Source organism: Cornus florida, unplaced genomic scaffold, assembly GCF_030987335.1.
Source record: "Cornus florida cultivar Cherokee Brave unplaced genomic scaffold, ASM3098733v1 CherokeeBrave_3.0.0_Hap2_Chr02, whole genome shotgun sequence".
NCBI classification, from domain to species: domain Eukaryota; kingdom Viridiplantae; phylum Streptophyta; class Magnoliopsida; order Cornales; family Cornaceae; genus Cornus; species Cornus florida.
Window position 1 is genome coordinate 23123397 of NW_026775572.1, and position 24469 is coordinate 23147865.

General features: G+C 33.5%; 1 protein-coding gene and 1 pseudogene across 1 annotated transcript; both read left to right on the top strand.

Moving 5' to 3' along the window:
- Nucleotides 1-12473: 12473 nt before the first annotated feature.
- Nucleotides 12474-12572, top strand: LOC132298091 (small nucleolar RNA R71; annotated as a pseudogene).
- A 4899-nt stretch (nucleotides 12573-17471) lies between these two features.
- On the top strand, nucleotides 17472-19185 carry LOC132294260 (ABC transporter G family member 1-like). The gene is made up of 3 exons (XM_059792047.1): nucleotides 17472-17660; nucleotides 17756-17842; nucleotides 17949-19185. Exons 1-3 carry the CDS (start codon nucleotides 17484-17486, stop codon nucleotides 18138-18140), a joined length of 456 nt encoding a protein of 151 aa, XP_059648030.1. The 5' UTR covers nucleotides 17472-17483; the 3' UTR covers nucleotides 18141-19185.
- Nucleotides 19186-24469: the final 5284 nt, after the last annotated feature.

The window sequence follows — 24469 nt, forward strand, 5'->3', positions numbered from 1 at the left end:
TCCTCAAATTGTCAACATATATTTGTGTACTTGAAAGAAAAAAAGATAAATAAAAGAAGATAAATTACAATGACTTTTTCTGAACTTTTGGAGGGCCACATCTTAAATTTAGAATTAGAAAAAATTCAATTCAAATCTCTTGAATTGAATTTTTTCTAATTCCAAATTTAAATTAAACTGAATTTATTTTAATTTAAAATTTAAAGCATTCATTTCGTATTCCCAAATACAACATGAATTTCTTATTTTAAGTTTTAACATATTTGAAAGAAACATATTCTTCAAATCATGACTAATCGTGCAACATTGAAAAGAGTGGTTGGGCTTTACTCTTCGTTTGAGTCCACTGGCCTAGTATACGGCCTATATGCCATATGAGAGTCCCAGTATAACAATTTAAGGCTCACCTGCTCCCTACTAACTCACAACACAAACTCAAATCTGATTTACATCTCAAAGAACTAACATAAACAAATATACCCATTTGCCCCTCAACAATAATTTCACACTATACCTAATTACATTAGAATTTGGGAAAACTTTGTGTACACTTGACATTATAATTAGCATTTATTTATTTATTATTATTATTATTATTATTTTTAGGTTAAATGATAATGGAACAGAGTTTGAGCTTTGATTTGTTAACTTGTTAAGTTAAAAAGCCAAACAAAGTTAAGTTTCGACTTGTTAACATACTAACAGGTCAGTAGTTTAGCGGTACCAGATTCTAATTTTTTAAAAAGAGCTCAATGGTTCGAGTTTCGATAAAAGTATGTGTGTGTGAGTACCACCAACTAAGGAAAAAAAAAATAAAATAAACAAACAAACAGAGATCATCAAATTCAGTTGACGGGCTATAGCAATTGCGCCTATTAATTCAACTAAAAAAATTATTGAAATGAGTTCAAATGAAAGAAAAAAAATCTGTTGATAAATGAATTCCAATTTGTTGATTATTATTTATCAAATCTTATTCTAGAATCTATTTTGATATTGTAGTCCATATAATTCCGTTCTATGACATATCTAGAATAATAGTAATCAGTGAAACAAAAATACTTGAACAAACCATTGAAACCGGACAGGGTCAAATAAAAATAATGAAATACTCGATTTAATTTTGCTTGACTAGAATAAAACTAATTAGATACTCGATTTGATTCGGCTTGACTAGATTCATTGTAACAGACCACAATTATCCTTGATTGTTGAAGTCTTAATCATACTATTCATTGAAGACAAAATTTTGGAAATTAGTCAACAATTCCACAGAACAAATTGAATTCCATCATGCAAAAAAGAGTGACTGCTTTTCACAAGGCTTGGAGCTTCCATAAAACATCAGTAACAAGATAGTTGAGTGAAATAGAATATCATAAAACATCAAATTTTAGCTACTTCCAACAAAAATCTAATTAACCCTTAGACATTGACAATCCGATAAAAAAAATCACATTACAATTCAACTATATTTTCTTCATGTAGAGGTGTAAAATAGGACTTTTTTTTTTTTTTTTTTTTTTTTTTTTTTGTTGGACTGAAAATTTTGAAGTTTTTGAAAATTTTCATTTCACATTTTATTTCTTTTTTTACTATTTTCATATAACCCAACGGAATCTAAATCGTTTATTTTAAATTTAAATATTCTCTCCATTCTATAAAAAGTGTCGCTTTTAAAAAATTATGACTCTCACAAATTGAATTGACACAATTTTTTCGTTAGCCCATATTTTTTTTTCTTCAACCAAAGTAGTATGTTTTTAAGGAAAAATGTTATGTTTAGTCAAATCACGCGACTAATCGAAAAGATGTTATATTGTCCTTTCGTTTTAAGTCCATGGGTCTAGGCCTAAATGCACGGCTTCAGCATACCCCTAAAAAGAAAATTTACATTAAACTTTGTAAAGGAGTTGTGGGCCCACCTAAATATGGACTCATTCCACCGTGGTTGTCCATTAATTTCATGATTTTAAATTAAAGTCCATACTGACTCATTTAATTTTGTCGTCTACGTGAAAGTTAAATACCATATCATTAGCTTTATAATAGTCACAAATTTTCTCCAAAATTGAAGGGAGATTGATGGAATGTTCTTTCTCAAACTTAATAAAAATTGGATTTATGGAGAAAACAAAACTAAATAAAAAATGGTAGTTGATAATTGGTAGTATTACTAAATGAATTTAGTTTATTTACTAACAAAATTTTGGGATATTTGATATTTAAATCTTTTATGAGGATTATATTTTTGACCACTGATGTGGACTATTAAGGCAATAACAAATGAATACGGTCTTTTTTATTATTATTATCAAATTAGAGATGGTGTGATAAGTGAATATGTACTTTATCATCTTTAATTCGATATTGCCAAAAAAAAAAAAGAAAAAAAAAATCTTTAATTCGATAAATAAATAGAATATATTCATTTATTATTGGTTAATATTATGCTTTGATCATCGAATAACTTTATAATATTTGTGTTTGTGTGGTCTAAGAAGCACTTTTGCACACCATTTGATGTTTCTCAAATGCACTCTCATACTGGGTAGGTTTGTTTGGTTTCCCTTTTTGTAGTATAAATTATAATACTTTATTAAGTAATACTATTGTGAGAGCGCTATCGCAAAAAGTCAAAAGAGCTCCCGCTTATAAGGCACACGATTCCTTTTTTAGGGATTTGGGAGAAAGAATTAATTAAGAAAGAATTTTTTGCAATAAGAAAACAAATACTAATCATTTTTTCTCTCTCTTTTCTCTCCACACACTCTCTCTCTCTCTCTCGGTTAACAACCTCAATCAATCTATCTCTCCTCTCTTGGTTAACCCTCAAAGAATCCGTCTCTTTCTCTCTCATACTTAACCCTTTTTTTCTGTCAAAGAGTCTCTCCACCTGCATTCTATCCTTGGTTTCTCTCTCTCTATGCCAGTGAAGGTTTGATTTTCTCTAAGCTATGAATCAAAAGATTCTTAAACAGATTGACTCATTTCTATTATCTCTTGATGAAGAAGAAGTTACAATGGATATGAAGGAGAGGGTGGAATGGTGTTTTTGTTGTCTTCTTGAGAAAGAGATAGGGAACGGATCCTGGCCGCGGTGTGCCGCACCACCGTCAAGCTTAAAGAGAGTGTGTGCATTTTAAAGCGAGGGCCAAGCCTTTTACATTTATAGAAGCCACTACTACCTTCACTAAAAATATAGTTAGGGCGAGTAGGGATCGTCCCAAGGGATTGTGAGGATCGAACAAGGTCGTGGAATCGCTATTAGGGTTAGTAGGTCGAATGATCAAACAATTGATTGGTTGGTTGATTAGAGAGCAACTAGATTGAATTAAGTGATAACAAAAGAATGCAATTAAGAGTAAGTAAGAGAGAGAGAGAGATCTTGGGGTTTAGAGATCACCACCAAGTAATGCATTTCTATACAATTGACAAATGACTAATGAGGGCAAATGGTGTGTTGTAATATTGGTGTGTGTGTGTGTGTTTGGTTGATTCAAGAAGTAAGGATGACTAGTTAAGCATGTATTGTCTAAACATCATGTGAATGGCACAATATATCTAAGCAATAAAGCATATATTCTCTAAACAACATGTGAAAAGCACAATAGATCAAAACAAGTCATTAATTCTTTCATTAAGCTCACAATCCAAATACAACATAAGGATACAGACATATGCTACTTGCATTTAAAAACTTGGATCATCAAATAACAAGCATGGATTGTCCTCCCATTTAACACTACACTACAACTACACTACATCTACACTACTAGCATGAAAATAAACTAGGGGAGAGGCACAATCCATCAAGGAATAAGTATGAACCATCAAGAAAATCACAAGAGCATTCCATTAAGCACTATGTTTTGACAATCTCTAAATCTATAGCATCAATACACATAGACATACATCAATAACACAAAATCTAGAGATAAGCACATGAACATCTATTCTATCATACATAGACATATGGATATGATGAAATGATCAATTGGAAGCATTAAACCACATAAATCATTGAATAAACAAGATCTATATATGTTAAAGTGTCAAAGCATCAATTACAGCACTAATCCCTCAATAATACACAAGATTAAGATATAGAAAGTATGTTAGGGGCGAACTCTAGCCCCAAGAGGATGTCTAACCACTCATGGTGATGTTGCTCCAACCCTCAAGGGCTAACTCCATGGAAGAGATTTACTCCTTGGTTGATGAAGAGTCTCCGATGGTGTCTCTAGCCTCTTCCTCTAAGCTTGCTCTCCAAGAGATGATATGATAATGATATTGGCTTTCTTTGTAAAAAGCAATCCTTATCCTTATATAGGTAGGTCAAATGACACCCAAAATGAGCTAGGTTCATGCACACAATATTCCCTGATGATTGGATAAAGGACAACTTTCAATGAGATGGAAATTTAACTTTTTCGCACTGGAGTAAGTTCGATCGATCGAACCTTGGACTTGGATCGATTGAACTGGCTGAGATCCATCGAACTTAGGCTAGATCGATCCAACTAGTTGAGCTTTTTGGGAAAAGACAAAATCCGAGATATTTTGGGAAAATATTTTTGGGAAAAGGACAAAAGTGGTTAGTGGATGGTACAGTTGTGGATAAGATCAATCATTTGAATAAGAACAAAAGTGTTCGATCGATCGAAGGGTGGTGTTGGATCGATCGAACTTTTGGACTTTATGCTTTTGGGCCAATGCTTGGATCTATCTTGAAGTACTGAGATCGATCATTATTTGATCGATCGAACCTTAAAGTTGGATCGATCGAACTTTGCTGCTTCCCATCTTTGGCTTCATTTGCTTTCTTCTTTCTCCACTTTGCTCATTTCTTTGTTTAATCCCAGAATTGCTTTAATTAAGCTCTTATTTAGCAAAGTTAGCTTATTTTCGGGAGAAGTGCCTGAAAATGGAAATAATACGAAATCAATCTAAAACGGTAAAGTAAGATAGATAAAGGTACTAGAATGCCTGAGCTTAAGGGTTTAAATACGCACTTTTCAACGCTCATCACACCCCCAAACTTAAATATTGCTAGTCCCTAGCAATAAACTAGAAAGTAAAGGAATGAAATGAACAACTATACAAGTATGAGTTTAGAAAACAATAAACGATAACGCCACATTCGTATGGAACACGATTGTACTTAGCATATGCAATAAGCCTTTTAAACCCCTAGGTTACCCCTAGTAGACGAGTGAAGTCTCGTGAGGGTTTCCAGAAATGGTACCCATAAACATTAAGCTCATTATTTCAAAAGAGGTACCAATATTGCAAACAAGCATTGGAGAAAACTACCTCAAGTATGCAATTTTTCAAACATTTCCAAGCAATCTCTCAAAATCTCAACATCAAGAAGCAAGTATGGTCCTCCACACATCAAGAAAATGATCATGCAAATCAAAACAACTCTAGAATTCTTTTGAGTGGACCGGCATCAAATGTGTTGCTATCTAAGCCAACTAAAGAATTAATCACATCCTTACCCTCAAACTAGCACACAAATCTAGTACCGATCATCAAGACAAAAAGTGGACCTTTTATTAAAGCTTTATTGTTCTAGGTGCGCTTATTCTTTTCACTCATATATATATATATATATATATATATATATATATATATATATAATTGAGGATCAAAGATGGAAGCATAGTGCAATGTGTTGATCTATTAAGCTTTCTAGCGATTCATGAGGTCGAGCGTTAGGTCAATGACTCCCAAACCAGACGGCTTTAGGGAATTAGGCATTCAAATACCCCTACAGACTTACAAGCTCAAATCAATTAGGCTACAAATCAAGACAACAACCATCTAATTATTTCCCACTTCTCACCTTTTGGGAGAAGTCCTCACTTTTTTATTGCTTTTGCTTTTTTTTTTTTTTTTTCTTTTTTTTTAATTTTTAGCTAGTTCAATTATTAACCTAGAGTTTGGGCCCTCCACCTTCGGCACGAGAAGTTCAGTGCTTGATGAGGTTAGAATCCTGGCTTCTTAGTGAAAAGGGGTTGTTATCCACTTTTATCAAGAATGAAAGCTTTCAATACACTACTAGCCCAATTGGAATATAACCAATTCAATAATTAACAAAGCATGTACCCCACAAATGAATGCTAGTGTGCGCCGGTGCTAGTGTAGAATCCTAGAATAAATCTCAAAGCAATCACAAAATCAAGATGATGTGGACCACAAGCACAAGTAAGATATCAATCTTTCGAAAAATTTACTCCTAAATGGCATTCATAAGACATACAATGAGTATTGGACTCTCAAGTTAAGCAATTTTTAAATTTTAAGCAATATAGTCCTCAAAAGATCAAAATCATAGCTAGATATGGACCAATCATAGAAATATCCCTCAAATACACAAGTCATGCTCAAAATTTTAAAATTAAAACTAACATTGCAAAACTCCATTCCCCCCAAACTTAAATGGCACAATGTCCTCAATGTGCAAGAGAATAAGGGAAAGAATATACCAGTGCAACTAAGGCATAGAATGATCGGGACTGAAGTATCCGAAGTGGGTGGCATGGCCCTCCCAAACTTAGGATGAACTGTGGCCCTGAAAATTGGCACTTGGATAAACTCATCAGATAACAAAATGGGATAATTAGTGCACAGTGGACATGCAAGTATAAATGGGATAAATAGATGAAAGAGGTATAAGGGTGGTCCTGAAAATTGGGTAGCACTCTCTCACTGAAGTCACTGTGATGCACCTGATGGAGTCAAATATACAGATATGAGAATATAATCATATGACATCCATAGCAAAAATAGATATATAAAATAGATAAAGTGCAGGTACAACAAAAATATCAAAGCCAACAGACCGGTTGTAAAAATAATAATGTACAGTGACAAAAGTAAAGTATCAACAGGAGAGAGGGATCATGAGATAGAAGGAACTCGGAACTCAGGAGGATGAGGTAGGACAGGCAGGTCGGGCTCTACGGATATCTCTGGATAGATCTTGGAACATGGTCGCGACATCCGTGTGGAAGGCAGCAAAATCAGCTCTATGGGCTGTGAGATCAGCTCGTATGGCAACAATAGTATCCTCAACGTCTGCAGACGTACTCCAAAGCCGGGGGTCAGATCTGGAGCCTCAGGCATAGAAGAGTCAGAAGAAAACTCCTGAGTCTGCTCCTGGTCGTGAATGGGCGACCTGGCTGGAGAGTACTGCTCTGCGTCGTCTGCAGGGCGCTCTAAGTCAATATCTATATGATCGGCAGCTAGATCGACTGGTACGTCGTCCGCTGCGGGATTTGCTGCTGCCTGTGCCTCTGCCTGGGCCTCTGTCTGTGCCTCCTCCTCCTCTAACTCCTCTGCAGCTACTACTGCGTGGTCCTGCAGTCTAGAAATAATAGCGTTGTAGCTCTTGGTCCAGTCCTTCTTCAGAAAGTGACATGAACCTCTCTCAGGGTGCTACCGAGGATAGATGGGGTAGCGCTGGTCTATCAAAATCTGGGTGATGAGGTGGCTGAATGGAAGAGATTTAGCCCGTCCGGGTGTCTCCTTGCTAATGTACTCATCATATAGCTTCTTCATCAGGCTCCAGATGAGCGCGGGAATGGACACCCAGTGCCCGGTGTAGAAGGCGTAGAGAGCTGTCAGATAATCGCCACTCCTCTAAATCTTGTGCCCTGCCATATATATATTCCGGAAGAGCACGGAATCGATAAATCAAAGGTCATCTGGAAAGGATGTCCGAGTGGCGAAGGTCTCGCCACTGGCATGGTGATCTGTAAGAAAAACCGCCATGTCGGCGTAAGAAGGCCTGTATAGCCTCGGATATGTGTCCTGAAGCTCTGGAGGACAGCGGTGTGGGCAGTGGCAAGAGCGGGCTAGTGAGTCCACTGTGATGGTGATTTGATGGCCATCTACAGAAGTGACCAGCTCTACTGTGGTACGCGGGGATGGTCGAAGGTTCTGGTAGAACAACAGCACCAACCGCGGGTAGACCGGCTCTGTGACTGGGGCAAGAATAGCTGCCAGGCCCCTCTGAATAATGTAATGGTAAGCGGATCGGGTCAGCACCGATCGGGAGAAAAAGGTCGTGTCGAATATTGACTCATGGTCGACCGTCATATGCGCATATCTAGGCGAGGGCCTATCACGCTCCAGATGAGCTGGCTGAGCTGGTATAGGTGAATGCTCAGCTCCAGTATGCGGTGGAGATGGTGATGGTGTAAATACAGGATGAGCTGCAGAGGTGGATGGCATATGGTCATCCTCAGCCTCATGAGATGGTGACTGAGGTGGGGTAGCTTGTGCTGGCTCCTCCTGTGCATGAGAGGGCTCTGTTGGCTCCTCTGTCAGTGGTCTAATGTGTCGGTGGGGCCCGTGTTGCCTATTGGCAACGGTCTTCCTCTTAACCATCGCCTGCAAAAAGAAAAAGAAAAACTTGCAATGGGAGTTAGTACCAGAGTAAGAAAGTTTAAACACAATGTAGAAACATGTATGTCAAGTAAAAATAGACAAAACAAATATAACATGAATCTATGCAAGTGGCAGGATATGAAACATGCTAAACAATGTAAGTATAAAATGCATCCAATGTGGAATATCACAGGCATTGGGCATAGATATGATAGCATGAACATAAGATATGATGAATGAAGTGTGTGTGTGAGATCTGTGAAGTTCAATCGATCACAAAAAGAAGTGAGAACGATCACAAAAGTTGGATCGATCGAAAATAAGTGAGATCGATCTCACAACTTCGATCGATCAGAGACATGAGTTTGATCGATCTCTCAAGATCGACCTGAGATACAAGTTCAATCGATCGAACTGTGCGAAGAATATAAACAGTCACAGATCTGTGACTTTGGAAGCATGGGGCCCACACGAACGTGTTCGTGGGCCCATCAACACAACACATCAATCAATTCCATCACCCAATCATGGCCCATCCTCCCAAAATAGATCAAACATATACATATATATACGAAGCATATACACACACATATATATATATGGAAACCCAATGCTTCGAAGCTTCAAAAATGGAGATTCAATCATGTAAAAAGCAAGAATGCAACATATAAAGCATCTAATCATCATATTGAAGCTTAAATCATAAGTGAGATCTCGGATCTTACCCAAATTGAAGGGAGAGAAATGGATGCGAAGAGTGGGTGAGAAATCCGAGATGAGAGAGGTAGATGTGAGCTTGGATCTCGCCGAAAATGTCACCGGAGATGAGGGGATGAGATTGGATGCGGCGGTGATAAGGGGAGTAAGGGTTTGGAGGGTTGGATCGATCTAAATGATCGATCTTGGGACCCTTCAAGTCTATTTTAAAAACATTCCTGACAGAGTTTGATCGATCGAACTTCAAATGAGATCGATTGAACTTTGATGAACTTTCTTCAAATTTTGGATTTTTGAAATTTTTGAAAAATGCAAAACTAAAATTAAAAATTAGAATTAAAAATAAAATAAAATAAACTAGAATAAAATATTTATGGTTTTTTTTTTTTTAATTGAATAAACAATAATAATTAAAAACTAATTAAAATATTTTTGAATTTTTGAAAACTTTTTGAAAAAAATAAAATAAAATAAAAATGAAAATACTTGGATTTTTAAAATTCGAAAAGTCAAAACAAAGTCAAAATAATAAAATGAAGAACTGAGATCGATCGAAACAAGAGTTCGATCGATTAGACAGAGAGCAAAAATATGCAGGTTTTTGGCTCAGAAAATTGGCTAAGTGTTGGAACTTGAAGATCGATCGAACTTGAAAGTTGGATCGATCGAAGAACTTCTTGATCGATCTTGGAATGTTTCGATCGATGAGATAGAGAGGTGAAATATGCAGGTTGATGCAGGCTCAAAATTTTTCTAAGTGTTGAATCATGAGATCGATCGAACTTGGAAGTTGAATCGATCGAAGGTCTCTTAATCGATCTAAGAGTTAATTCGAAAGATAGGATAGATAGGTGATTTGGATGCAAGTTTCTGTAGGTCGAAATTTTTTCTAAATGTTGGATGCAGAATGGAGTTCGATCGATCGAACTCAGGTTTGAGATCGATCGAACTATGCAGAATGCTCAATAATGACATGAAAGCTCATGCAATCCTCATCAAAGTTCCTTTCAATGCATATGAGCCAAAAATAAGTATCTAGACTTCGCAAGAAATGAAATGAAAGATAGAAATATGGGAGGAATAGGGTTTTGACATCTTACGAATGCTTTTGCTAGTCTTTAACGTCTCTAGAAAGACATTGGGCTCTTTTAGCCCTGATCAAAGATCTTATAATGCATCCCCTCCTTGTTGGGGTGATAGATGCTTTGAACTCCACCCAACAAATGGTTCTTTAAAGAACTTGTTGGATTAAGCTCAAAAGAAACCTTTGGTCCTTTGTCTATGCAATTACAACCTTTGGGCTTCCATGCCCTTTCAAAGCAAGAATTTGAAACAAGACTTTGAGAATGCATGGTTGAAGATGATTCTTTTGAAGATTTAGTCTTACACAAAAGCTCATTTCCTTGACATTGAAGATCATGACATTTATCTACAACATTAACCTCTCCTTCATATTTGTCAAATGAATTGGGTGTGGGATTAAAGATATTCAACTTCACCTTCATGTGGCCAAATGAGATCTTCATTATCCCCGTCTTACAATTAATGTTGGCATTAGCGGTTGCCAAGAAAGGACGGCCAAGGATAATGGGAATTTGGCTCTTAGGATTAGGAACCGGTTCCGTGTCAATGACAACGAAATCAACGGGAAAGAAGAATTTGTCAATTTTAATGAAAACATCCTCAATTATACCCCTAGGCTTCTTAATGGATCGATCGGCAAGTGACAAAACTACCGACGCCGCTTTCAATCCACCTAGGCCCAATATGACATAAACCGAGTATGGAAGAAGGTTAACACTTGCTCCTAAGTCAAGAAGCGCCCGATTAATGATATGATCACCAATAATGCATGATGTAGTGGGTGAACCGGGGTTTTTAAACTTTAGAAGAGTGTTATGTTGCAAAATTAAGCTTACTTGCTCCGTCAAAACTACTTTTCTTGGTGTTTGGCTCTTGTTCTTCCGCTTTTGGGTGCACAAGTCTTTCAAGAATTTGGCATAAGCTGGAATTTGCTTGATTGCATCCAATAGTGGAAGATTAACTTTCATTTGCCTAAACATTTTCATGATTTCATTGGTTTTTGCCTTTTGCTTGTCTTTTGAAATGGATCCTTTTAAGGCATCCGGAAATGGAACCTTTGGTTCAAACACTTTTTCAGAGTTTTCTTTTGAACTCTCTTCAACACAAGAAGTTTTTAAATCATTTTGTTTCAAATCATTTTTCAACAAAACTTTTTCAACATCATTTTTTAAAACTTCTTTTTCAAGCACATTTTTCAAAACTTTCTCATTTACAAGGTCAAGTATATGCAATGAAGGAGGAATGGGATGTGAAATGGGATGGGTGACAACTTGAGGTTGCACCGGTTCACTCTCTTCATTGGACATTCCAACTTGATTGTCCACAATCCTACCACTCCGCAAGGTAGTCACCGCATTAACATGTTCAATGGTGTGGCCTTCCGATGAAGAATGGGTTTCCACAACACATTGTTGCTTAGATGGGTCATTAATAGGCATTTTTCCCTTCTCTCTTGCATTGAGAGTGCTTGCTATTTGCCCTACTTGGGTTTCTAACTTCGCAATAGATTGAGAGTGAGAATGAAGCAATTGAGTGTTAGCCTCTGAAGTGCCCAAAGCATTTAAAACTTTTTCTTCAAAGGCGGGACATCTAGTATTACCTTGGGAATAAGATTGGTTGGGAAAATGAGAATTAGCAAATTGATTCCCTTGTGATTGATAAGGTCTATAACCTGGGGATCCTTGGTTTTAAAGTGGAAGTGGAATGTACTTCCCTTGAAAACCGCCTTGGGAAGGATTTGAGCCCTCTCCTTGGTTTTTCCAAGAGAAATTCGAATGATTCCTCCAACTTAGATTATAGTGAGTACAATAAGGATTGTTCCCTTGGTTCACAAAAGCTGTATTGACTTGTTCATTAGGTTCATTTTGCACTTGTCTGTGAGGACAATAAGAAGTAGAATGAAGAACACTAGAACAAGTCATACATGTTTCATTTGATGCACGATGAGAATGGTTAGGGAAGGAAGATACTTGGTTAGCCGAGTTTTGGTTAATCAAAAATTGATCAAACCTTTGAGATAAAGACTTCATTTCGGCGCTATTTCATTTGAATGGTCGACTTGATGTAAGCCAACACTCTTTATACCTTGTGAATTTCTACCATTGTTGGATGATAGTGTTCTATGCAAAGAATTTTCACTCATGCTCTCATAAAGACGCCACACGTCATCCTCATGCCTATCAATGTATGAGCCACCCATGGAAGCATCAACCATACCCTTATAGTTGTCCGATAAGCTCTCAAAGAAGTATTGAACTAATTGCCATTTGGGCATATCATGATGTGGACACTTCCTAAGTAATTCATTGAAGTGTTCCTATGCCTCATGAAACGTTTCTCCATTCCCATGTAAAAATTCTCGAATTGAGGTTCTCATGGCATTGGTCTTAGAAACCGGATAGTACTTCTTCAAGAACTCTTGTTGCATTTCTGCCCAAGAAGTGATTGAAAAGGGCCTAAGATTTTTAAACCAATACTTTGCCTTATCTTTTAAGGTGAATGGAAAAAGTTTGAGTCTTAAAACCTCTTCCGGCATGTCCGTATATTTTACAGTGGAACATACTTCAAGAAACTCATCCAAATGCTTGTAAGGTTCTGCACTTGGAAGTCCATGATAGTTAGGAAGCATTTGAATGGTTTGTGGCTTGATTTCATAATGATGTGCTCTAAATGGAGGCAATTGGATGCATGTAGGTGCATTATATTCATTAGGCACATAATGGTCTCTTAAAGCAAGAGGTGGATTAGCTACTTGAGGTGCAACATAAACACCTTGGTTTTGAATTCCTTGATTGATGATGGGAGGTTATGGAGCATACATTGGCCTTGGTATTCCATATGGAGCTTGGCCTTGTTGTTATGGTGGTTGGTGAATGAATGGCCTAGGCATGCCTAATGGTACTTGTATGTTCTCATTGTGCACATTGGGATGAAAGATACCTTGTTGGTCTATGTGACGAAGGTCCTCAACATGATTATCATTATGGTCATCCATTGAAAGATTAGCTCTATTTGAACTTCCTCTTCCCCTAGGATTTCTAACGATAGATTCAAGATGCAAATCAAGAGGAACAAGAGTTGGTCTCAATGAACTACGTCCATGCATGCACAATGCAAAACACAAAGAATGACAAACATTATGCCTTCACAACAATGCAATTAAACTTCTTCCACAAATATTTAATTTATACTCCCATGCATTAACAACAATGATGCAAGACAATAAAAAATAAGCCTCCACGCGGGGCCGACGATTTAACTAAGGGATTAAGTAAAGAAAGTCTCACAAAGGTCTTTTAGCACTTCAATTCCAAATTTTTAAGCTTAGTATAGCAATTTTAGAATTTTTTTCTTTTTACTTTCTTTGCTTGCTTGATTGCTCCTTTGCTTGCTTCTTCTCCAACAATGCACCTAGTTAAGTAATCAACACAATAAGTAATCAAAAAGAAAAATAAAAATAAAGTAAAGACACGATCAAAAGAGTACTAATCCTAATCAATTCCACAAATCCGACGTTGCCAAATCTAATGAACAAATCCCCGGCAACGGCGCCAAAAGCTGTGATGCGACCCGAACGTGTGCACAAAATAATGCATAACACTTTGAATTTGGAAATTAGTGTCAAGTGAGTATCATACTTAAATTTATAAACCACTTAAGACCTATACTATGTAGTATGAGTGAGAAGGGATCGGCCCAAGGAATTATGAGGATCGAGCAATGTCGTGGAATCACAATTAGGGCTAGTAGGTCGAGTGATCAAATAATTGGTTAGTTAGTTGATTAAAGAACAACTAAATTAAACAAAATGATAACAAAAGAAATGCAATTAAGAGTAAATAAGAAAAAGAGAGATCTTGGGGTTTAGAGATCACTACCAAGCAATGCATTTCTATATCATTGACAAGTGATTAATGAGGGCAAATGGTGTGTGTGTGTTTGGTTGATTCAACAAGCAAGGATGACTAGTTAAGCATGTATTGTCTAAACATCATGTGAAAGGCACAATATATCTAAGCAATCAAGCATATATTATCTAAACAACATGTGAAGGGCACAATAAATCAAAACAAGTCATTAATCCTTTCATTAAACTCACAATCCAAATACAACACAAGGATAGAGACATATGCTAATTGCATTCAACAGTATAAATTAATCTTCTACAAGTAATCCTCTATAAGTCATTCAACTTATTTAGCTGACCTGACTTGAATATAAGTAGGACTTAACATTTTAGTTAATCCATTCCCTTATACAAAATAGGTAGGACTTAACTGATAAGTTAATCCATCCCTAGAGTACCATCATCCCATATTGGTGCACTATATCCACACAATTCAATAGTTGATATAACAATTAAGAAAATACCTTAAATAATCCAGAATAAATATAATAATATAATATCATGTTATCACAAAATAGGAATGACTTATAAATTATTTAAACTTCCTACATCACATATTCTACACATACTGAATCTTAAACATGCTGATATTTTATTATACAGTCAAGTAAGCATTCTCCATATCCAATTCATCCTACATATTTAATCTCAATTGTTAGAACAATTTAAAAGCTTAAATCCATTCGTTTGTTTAAAACATTCAAATAGCAAGCATCGTTATGATCAAGTCTATTTAAAATTTATTTAAACTCATACCTAGTCCCTATTTTATGTTCAAGACCCTTCAAAGTTAAATAAGATCTATTTAACGCTGTTTACGAAAATTTCTCAAGTAAGGCTAGAGCATCCTATCTCAGGCTCAAGCTTTATATCCCAAGGCTCGAGCTTTACATCCAAGGCTCGAGCTTCCTAACCATAACTCGAGCTTTTCATCCAATTGCTCGAGCTTTTCCTTCCAAGCTCGAGCTTTCTAACCATAGCTCGAGCTTTTCATCCATGGCTCGAGCTTTGATCCCAAGGCTCGAGCACTGTAACAGCGGTTCGAGCACTGTTACGCGACTCAACCCAGAATTCTACTGTGAACTTATTCTTTATTGGTTTTAGGATTCTAAGGCATGTTTCTAAGTTCCATCAATACACAGATATGAAATTACATCATTTAATATATGAAAAAAAATTCATAAAGAAACTAGATCAAATTTATGAATTTATCAATTCATACAATAAGAGCAACCAAGAAACAAATTCATTAAACCTATATTCTAATCCAATTAAACATGCAAAATTATTTAGTTTTAATGTTTAAGCATCCTGGAATTTCCTAGGTATGTATAGAAACACGAATCAAAGAGAAAGAGATAGAAGAAGAACTTGCCTTAAACTTTCAGATCAAAAGTTAAACTTCTTCTTCCTTGATTTTCTTCTCTAAAGATTCTTCCCCTCATTCATTCCTCTTCCTCCTTCTCTTTCTAACTCTCTTTCTCTAAAATATATTATGTGATATATTTTAACCCCTTTTTTCAACCTATAGTTATATATTTATAGGTTAAATAATAACCCTATTCTTTTTTCCAATCCAAGTCAACTTAATAAAGAAAATAAAATATTAAAAAGGTAACGTAAAATATGTTATATATATAATTTATGTATATCCTTATTAAATAAATAAATTATATACATCCCATTATTTATTAACAAATTATTTAATAACACTTAAGTTACCATAATATTAAATGGTAACTTAGAACATGATATGTATAAATCTATGTATATCCTTATTATATAAATATATAAAATATATACATTAGATTAAATATTAATACCTAAGTTACTATAGAAGTAATTAATAAATTACTTTCCCTTTTTTATATATGTATATACATATATATCTATATATATACATATACAACTATCCATGGGTAATTATCCATACCCATCAAACCTCCTATCCAAGTTGTCCAAGAGACCTAATTGGTTGGCCCATTACTACTAACCATAACCATAACCATAAAATAAAATAAAATAAAACAAAACATTTAATCATTTAATTTACAATTAATCAAGCACAACATTTAAGCACACAATCAAATAAACAAATAAAACAAATAACACCTAGACAAATAGTTAATTAATCAAGTAACACTTGATTCAATTAAACACATAAGCAAATAGTCAAATAATCAATTAAACAATTAAAAATGTAATTAAAACAAATAAATAAATATCGAGACCATCCTTTTAAAATTAGGGGTATTACAGTGATGGAAGGTAATGGTGGTTTTTGGACTTGGAACATGAGGGTTTTTTGGGAAGTTGATTTTTTTTAAAAAAAATTACTTGGGAATGGAATGGTCATTCCATAGGTTTAGTTGTGGAATGAATTTTCATTCCAATGTAATGGTATTCCCACTTTAAATTGCATACCAAACAAATGAATGGTTGGAATGGGCATTCCATTCCTGCACACCAAATATAGCATAAAGAGTAATCAATATGGTTATAAATGTCTTCATAAAGTTGTAAATGAATCAAGTTAAGTCGAGTTTTAGTCTATTCAAGCTCAGACTCGTTTGTTTGTGATTCCGTTTGGGATTGTCATTAGCTCAAAAAGTTCATAATTATATACAACAAACCTATATTTATGAATGTTTAGATCGGCTCGTTTACTGATGGAGCTCAAAAACTTGTTTACTTAAACGAATGAATTCCAATCAGTCTTCAAACTAGTCGATCCCAAACTGTAATAACTCGTTTCATTTTCAGCCCTAAATGTCTAGATTACTTATTTATACTGAATTTATTTTTTATTTGCCTTTTATTTGCCTTTTATATATATACACAACTAATTAATCACACTTGCATTCTTCATGAGGTAGTTTTTTGCATTGAATGGCTTCTCTTGCCTGACCTTTGTGAACCCTGCTGATCACTTTCTTAAAACAATCAACAAGGATTTTGATAAGGTAATTATATATTTTGTATTTTCTTAGCACAATTTAACGAGTCTTGATACTAAATTATTTAAGTTTAAAACTTCAATGACCAAGAATTTTGATAAATTGTTAGTTATCATTGATACAGGACATTGAACAAGGTTCAGTAGGAAACATATGCACAGAGGAAGCAATTATTGCTCTTATAAACTCATATAAATCATCTAATAGTTTTCCAGAAGTTCAAAGGCAGGTAGCTGAAATATGCAAACAGGTCAGCAAACAATTCATTGATCATAGGATATTATTATTTCTTTCAAATTGTCAAATACATAGACAATTACATAACTAAGTTAATCAAACATTGCTTATGTTCAAGTGTACATACCACTGCCATAGAATTATAGTATATATAAGTGCATTTTCAGGGAGGTGGAGCTTTGATGAAAAGAAGCCATGCTAATTTCCTTACCCAATGTCTCGTTCTCACGAGGAGGTCTTTTGTGAACATGTATTGCAATCTTGGCTACTACTGGCTGCAACTTGGTATCTATGTCATAATAGCCTTATATCTTGGCACAATCTACTACAATGTTGGCTCAAGTTATGCTTCAATACAGGTAAGAACATGAGATGATCACAATGTAATTTGATTATTAATCGTATAGTAACATAAGCCTAAATTAATCATTGTATATGGTTCCCATTGTTTCAGGCTAGAGGTGCAATGCTTATGTTTTGTGCTTCATTCTTAACATTCATGGCAATTGGTGGATTTCCTTCATTTGTGGAGGATACGAAGGTGAAAATCGTCATAATTCTTCAATCCTAAAAACTTTTAATTTTTAGTGAAATGCTTCAAACTAGTTGGATGCAATGCCTAAAATCTATTTGATAATAACCTGCAGGTATTCGAACGAGAAAGATTAAATGGGCGTTATGGTTCAGGTGCATTTGCTATTGGCAACACACTTTCTTCTACACCATACTTGTTACTTATATCACTGATTCCCGGATCAATTACTTATTTCCTCACCGGACTTCAAAGAGGAATTCACCTACTTTGCTTTGGTGTTTTTCGCTTGTATGATGTTGGTTGAGAGCCTAATGATGATTGTGGCAAGTGTAGTGCCCAATTTCCTAATGGGTATAATAACTGGTGCAGGGTTACAAGGGCTACTTATTTTAGGTGGAGGGTTCTTTAGGTTACCAACTGATTTTCCTAACATATTCTAGAGATACCCTTTATACTACATTGCGTACCACAAGTATGCATATCAAGGATTGTAAAAAAATGAGTTTGAAGGACTCAAATTTCGTAGTAGTGAAGGCAGAGCAACACACACCATCACTGTTGAATATATTCTGAGAAAGACATTTCAAGTGAAAATAGGTTACTCCAAGTGGATTGACCTTGCTGTTTTGTTTGGGATGTTGGTTCTCTATAGGTTGGTTTACTTCATTATGGTGAAGATGGTGGAGAAGGTTAAGCCTGTTATTAGGGCATTCATGTCTATAGCACCAAAATAGAAGAAACAAGTCATGGTGAATCCTACAACTACACCTCAACCCTCTACATGAAGGAAGTCTCTAGTATAATTTTCGTGTCATTAGTTTTATTATTTGTATAATTTAAATGCTCTCAATATAATGATAACACATACCCACGTGGAGGGACTAAAAAAAGAAAAAGTTAAATACTTGTGGGGTAATTATGACAGTATCAGAGACACCCCTGAATTTAGGAGCGTGTGGCTCCTAAATTAATCATGTTGAAAAGGTCATTGAAATGTGATGCCAGTTTTTCTCACAAAACAGAACTAGTGGTGGTGAATCCACATTCCACACCTCTACATGAAGCAGAATAGTTGAATTATAATGTAATTAATTTTTTTTATTTTTTATTTTTTTTTATTTTTTATTTTTTTTTATATTGTTATTGAATTGTCAATATGTATGGGTTAGAACTAGCTAAACTTTGATATTGCGTGATTTTTATTTTTATTTTTTTTTATTTCAATTAATTATCTTATAACTCGTGTTTATATGAATTCAATGTGTTGCTAATTAGAAAGTATGAACATTTTTACGAAAGAGTCGTACTTGTGTTGGACACCGATACTTTTTGGACACTTTTCGAATACATGTCTGACACTTCATATATGTGTCTATAAATAAAAATTAATTTTATTATTTCAGACACTTTGCTGACACTTTCCGGGCACTTTTTCGATACTTTACTTACACTTTTTGGACATTTTTAACACAAGCTTACCCAATAATATTGAAAATAATATGAGTACTATCATGATAAAGTAGTGAAATAATGGTATATATGATATGAAAATCATTACAATATTGATATAATTTCATTTTCTAATTCATTTCATAGCAACTCTTAGTATAGAAATGATAAATTATTAAAGTTTTATAATACTAGAATAAATGTATAAAAATAAAAATAAAATTATATTATTATGTAATCGTACTTGTGTCTTAGTTTTTTAAAATTTAACGTGATGTATTCGTGTCATATCATGTCCGTATCCGTACTACATAGGTTGCTAGTGAAACTTTTGAATAACTCTTGTTTACCATGAATGAGTTTTTAAGTCAGATTTGGTGGCTAACTAGTTGTTAAATCCATGTGACCTGAGCATGCAAATTTGATTTCATGGAAGCTGTGACATTTGTTTTAGGAACATTCTCAATTATTAAAAAGTTATTCAAATGATCAAACATCCCACAATTTTGTTGATCGAAGAAAATAAATCCATTTTTTTTTCTTTTCAATAAATTCATTTTTTATTAAGTTTGAAGAAGAACATGTCATCAATCACCAAAGGTCCAGTAGTTCAATAGTATGATCCCTTCTTTAATATTTATTAATATAGTTACCGAGAAAAAGCTACTGTGTCTCTTGTACAGCTAGTGAATTATTTACTATAGCTATAAGATATCTTACAACATTCTTTCTTTTTTGACAAATGGTCAGAATTTTATTTAGGTTTAAATCTGAAATAGAGGTTGGAGGTTGAAGTTTGAGTCACGGTAAAGAAAAATGGCACCAATCTCTGGTGGGAGAAAAATTGTGACTATTATAGGGCCAATGAGAAAATAATGTATGTTATTTAATTTAAGAAGTAGAAAAATCTTGAAAAGCACTGATATTTGGACTATCCAAATGTTTAATAAGTAATGTAAAAATTTTTCTTACAGTGCATTAAAAAGAAAACAAAAATTGTCTTATTCTGCCAATGATTGGTATGTTACTAGTTCGGAATCAAACAAGGTGGAAGAGCACTAAGAGCAGGTCTAATGGCCTCAAATTCAGTGATTTTGGGCCGGATTTCTATATTTGACTTCTCCAAAAGCATCGGCAAAGATTAGACCTCACAATGAGTTGTGGAATGGGCCGTTGAAAATCGCGTCCCTCTTGGCGAGCCGCGGGCCTGCCACGAGGGCCTACATCTTATTTTTATTTTTTTATTCTGATCTAGAACAGTATTTTAGCTCAGAATACTATTCCAAAGGGTATGTTTGCTTTAAAAAAAAAAAAATTTAATTTTAATTTTTTCCTCAAAATAATTGAACTAAAGAGCCATTAAGTCACTATTTGGCTGACACAAATAGTGCCTTAAAGGCTTTTTTGGGCAAAAAATGTTTAAAAAAAATAGAGAAAAGTGTTTTTTTTTTTTTTTTTATTTTTATAAAAAAAATTACTTTTTAAAATATTACATATAGCCGTTTTAAGCACTGTTTGGCTGACCCAAACAGTGCCTTAACAACTATATTGGCACAAAAACCTATTTTTTGAATTTTTTTAAATAATTATATATATATATATTTTTATTTTTATTTAAAAAAAAAAAAAACAAAACCTTTCATTTTTCCTTTATAAATACATCAACCTCTACTATTATTCACCTCATATCCAACCCATCTTCTAATCAAATTCAAAATGATTTCATTAGCAAATTTGATCATATAATAGCCTTTGATCAATCTAAATCTAAAAGTCATGAAGCCGCTCAAATAGCACGAAATGCACGCAAAGTAGATAAAGAAAAGATCAGACAACTCGAACTTCAAAACAAACTAAGAAAGATTGAAAACGTACAAACTGCTGAAGAGATGTTAATCATGTAAAAAGATCCAGAATTGATGCCAACACAAGTCGGAAAAGTATGACTAATTGAACGCCAAAATGAAATATTAACATCTATACACTCATGCGATAACTCAAGCTTTCTATAGGATTATCTCAAGCATTCCATATAATTGTTCTGTTTTTCCTAGTTGTTATGTTTTTCCTACTTGATTTTAATAATGGTATTGTATTATTATTATTATTTTTAAATTCATGTCGTATTGTATTGTTTTTTTTTATTTTTATCGTATTGTTTAAATTTGTATTGTTTAAATTCATGTTGTATAATATTATTTTTAATAATAAATATTATATTGTTTAAATTTTTTGTATGATATAGCTGTTACGAAAAAGTTAAAAAATTAATTTTGTTAATAATTTAAAAAATATTAAAATATTAATATTTTTGAAGAACGAAAATGTATCATTGAAGTACACCCGATAACTAAAATTAAAAAACTCTAAAATATTGACGTGATTATAAAAAATATTAAAATAATTATTAAAAAATACTAATATAATAAATTTGAAAAGTCTATTGCTCTAAAGGTTTGGCCTTTTATAACGAGCAACGCCACCTCACAATTACACTAATATGGGTGATGATCTCCATGAATATGGGCAGGTGGGCCTTAAACCCTTGTATGCCACGCATTCGGAGTATAATGGTAACAAGGTCTCTAATATCGTAGGACGTAGACGTATTGGTAAAGTCGGAACACATCATTTTAAGGCTAGGATCAGAGACTGAAACGCAAGGACACACCGATTGAAGGCCAACAACTCTTTAAGGACCACATTCATCTTTTCCATACTATTAAACTTTTTGAGGAAAGTCCAACCACTATATGACATGGTACATCTCTTCCATGTCGCATAAAATAAATAAATAAATAATTTCGGTGTAATTAAATGGTTGGTAGGGTGGTAATTAAAATGGTCTTGGTGTAGGTAGGATTAAAAACTTGCAAGAACGAGAAAAGATTATACAGTTCTCATCTTATTTATAATAATAAATTATAATTTTATCTTTAAATATATATATATATTATTCAATAATATTAGTTACATATTAAACAAGTTCTAGTTTTTTATATTCCAATCACTAAATATAATTTTATCTTTAAATATATATATATATATATATATTATATTCAATAATATTAGTTACATATTAAACAAGTTCTAGTTTTTTATATTCCAATCACTAAATATTCTTTTATACGAAATATTATTATTATTTGAAATCTTTCATGTATTATATTGATGTTGGGATAATAATATTGAGTCTCAAGTTCTATTTAAAAAGTTAGGTCTTGTTTTTATTCACATAACACAAAAAGAATTATTACCATAATTAAAATTTTATTTTCATTATTTACTTTCGTTAGATTTATAATACAATTAAGGAAAAACTTTACAAAACTCATTAAGTCGTGTAACACCTCCGTCTCATTTAATAAATTGGTTTTGGACTGGGAATAGTTATTTTAAAAAAGGATAGTGTGGAGAAGGTATTCACCACTCTAAACTACTTTGTTGCTCTCTATGTAAAGTGTGTAGAATGTGTTGATCAAATATTTCAAATACATTAGTCAAATGTTCAAAATGTGTCAATGAAGCGTTTGAGATAAGGAAAATTATCCATACTTAGTAGCCGCCGAGGGAGTTCAATTTAAAAAATAAAAAATCATGTATGTACAAAAAAAAAAAAAAAGGTATTTAGTCCACATTCAGTAGGGGCCACGACCCTTTCAAGGGTTGCAAAGTTTAATATAAATTTGTTCTAGTATTACAATCATGTCATGAATCTTGTGCCTGTGGGTCTCAAGTTCTTATACACCACATTTTCAGTATGATAATGGTTAGTAGGCATTATTTGGTAACGTAAGTTGAGTGTTCAGCTTTCTCAATAAATGTGTCTGTAATTATTATTATTATTATTTTTTAATTTACTTATTTGATCAAATAGGCTAATTTTTTTCTAACAAATTAAAGAAAGAGAATTCAAACACAAATATTATTAATTTTTATTTTCTATTTTTTGGTGGGTGGGCATCTAGATGAAGTCAAAATGGTGCATTTAAGCTTAGGCCCATAAGTTGTTACAGAAGGACACATCACAAATACCAAGTTTGAAACTTGGAATCATGTGTATAGTACGATTCCAGTTATTATGTACAGTCATGCTTGTAAGACCTAATTATTGAACAAGGACAATAAGTGCTATTTACTAACAAAGACAAATTAATAGACATGAAAATCTTTATTAATTTTGAAAAGTAATATTATCTTAGTTTCATATTAATTGTCTACTTCAAAAATTTTGACTCATAATTTTTTTGAGTCAAAGTTATCGAAATAAACACCTAATATGAAATATAGATAGTATATAAGTATATAAAAAAAATATGATTAAAAATAACCAAAATAAAAAGTGATAGTGAGTCAAAGTTTTTTAAATGGACAACTAATATGAGACGGAGATAGTATAAAAAAATTTATTCATCCTAACCACTAGACAAGGACAATAAGTGTTACTCTATCTGTCTCAAATTAAGTATCATTTTTGAAAACTGTGACTCACAACCGTTCTAAAAAACGACACTTAATTTGAGACGGAAGGAATTTTTACTAACAAAGACAAATTAATAATTAAATATGCAAATCTTTGTTAATTTTGAAAAGTAATATAGAAAAATTTATTCATCTAAGTCTACATTCAATGTTGACAATATACCTCTTTTTTTAAATGTTGCATCATTAGTCATGTTTTGTAAAACATTTTTCTTAAAAAAAAAATGTTTAAATTTAAAACAAGAAACTCATGTATTCTTAACTTCCACCAACTGATGCATGCATTCGCTGAAAGGAGGTTTTAAATTTTAATATTCAACTGTGTAAGCTAATGGCTCCTATTGTCGTCATCATAGTAGAATTTGTGATACGTTGTGATGGCTCAAAAATAACATTAAACTTATACGGAATAGCAAAAGACTATACGCATTTTAGTGAAAGTGCGGCACGCATTTATTTCAAAAGGCCTAGCAAAGGGAAGGCTTTGAAATAGTTAGTGTGGTAAAATAAAATTAAAAAAAAAAAGAAAAACAAAATAACTAATTGTATTATAAATATGGAAGTAATAGAATTTTCAAAGAAAATTTAAAATCAAATAAATATTGCAATTCCATCATACTTCTTTTTTCGAATAACTGATCCTTAATTCTGATGAAATTCATTGATATCGAACCCTTTATTTATTTATTTTTTAGTTCTTCG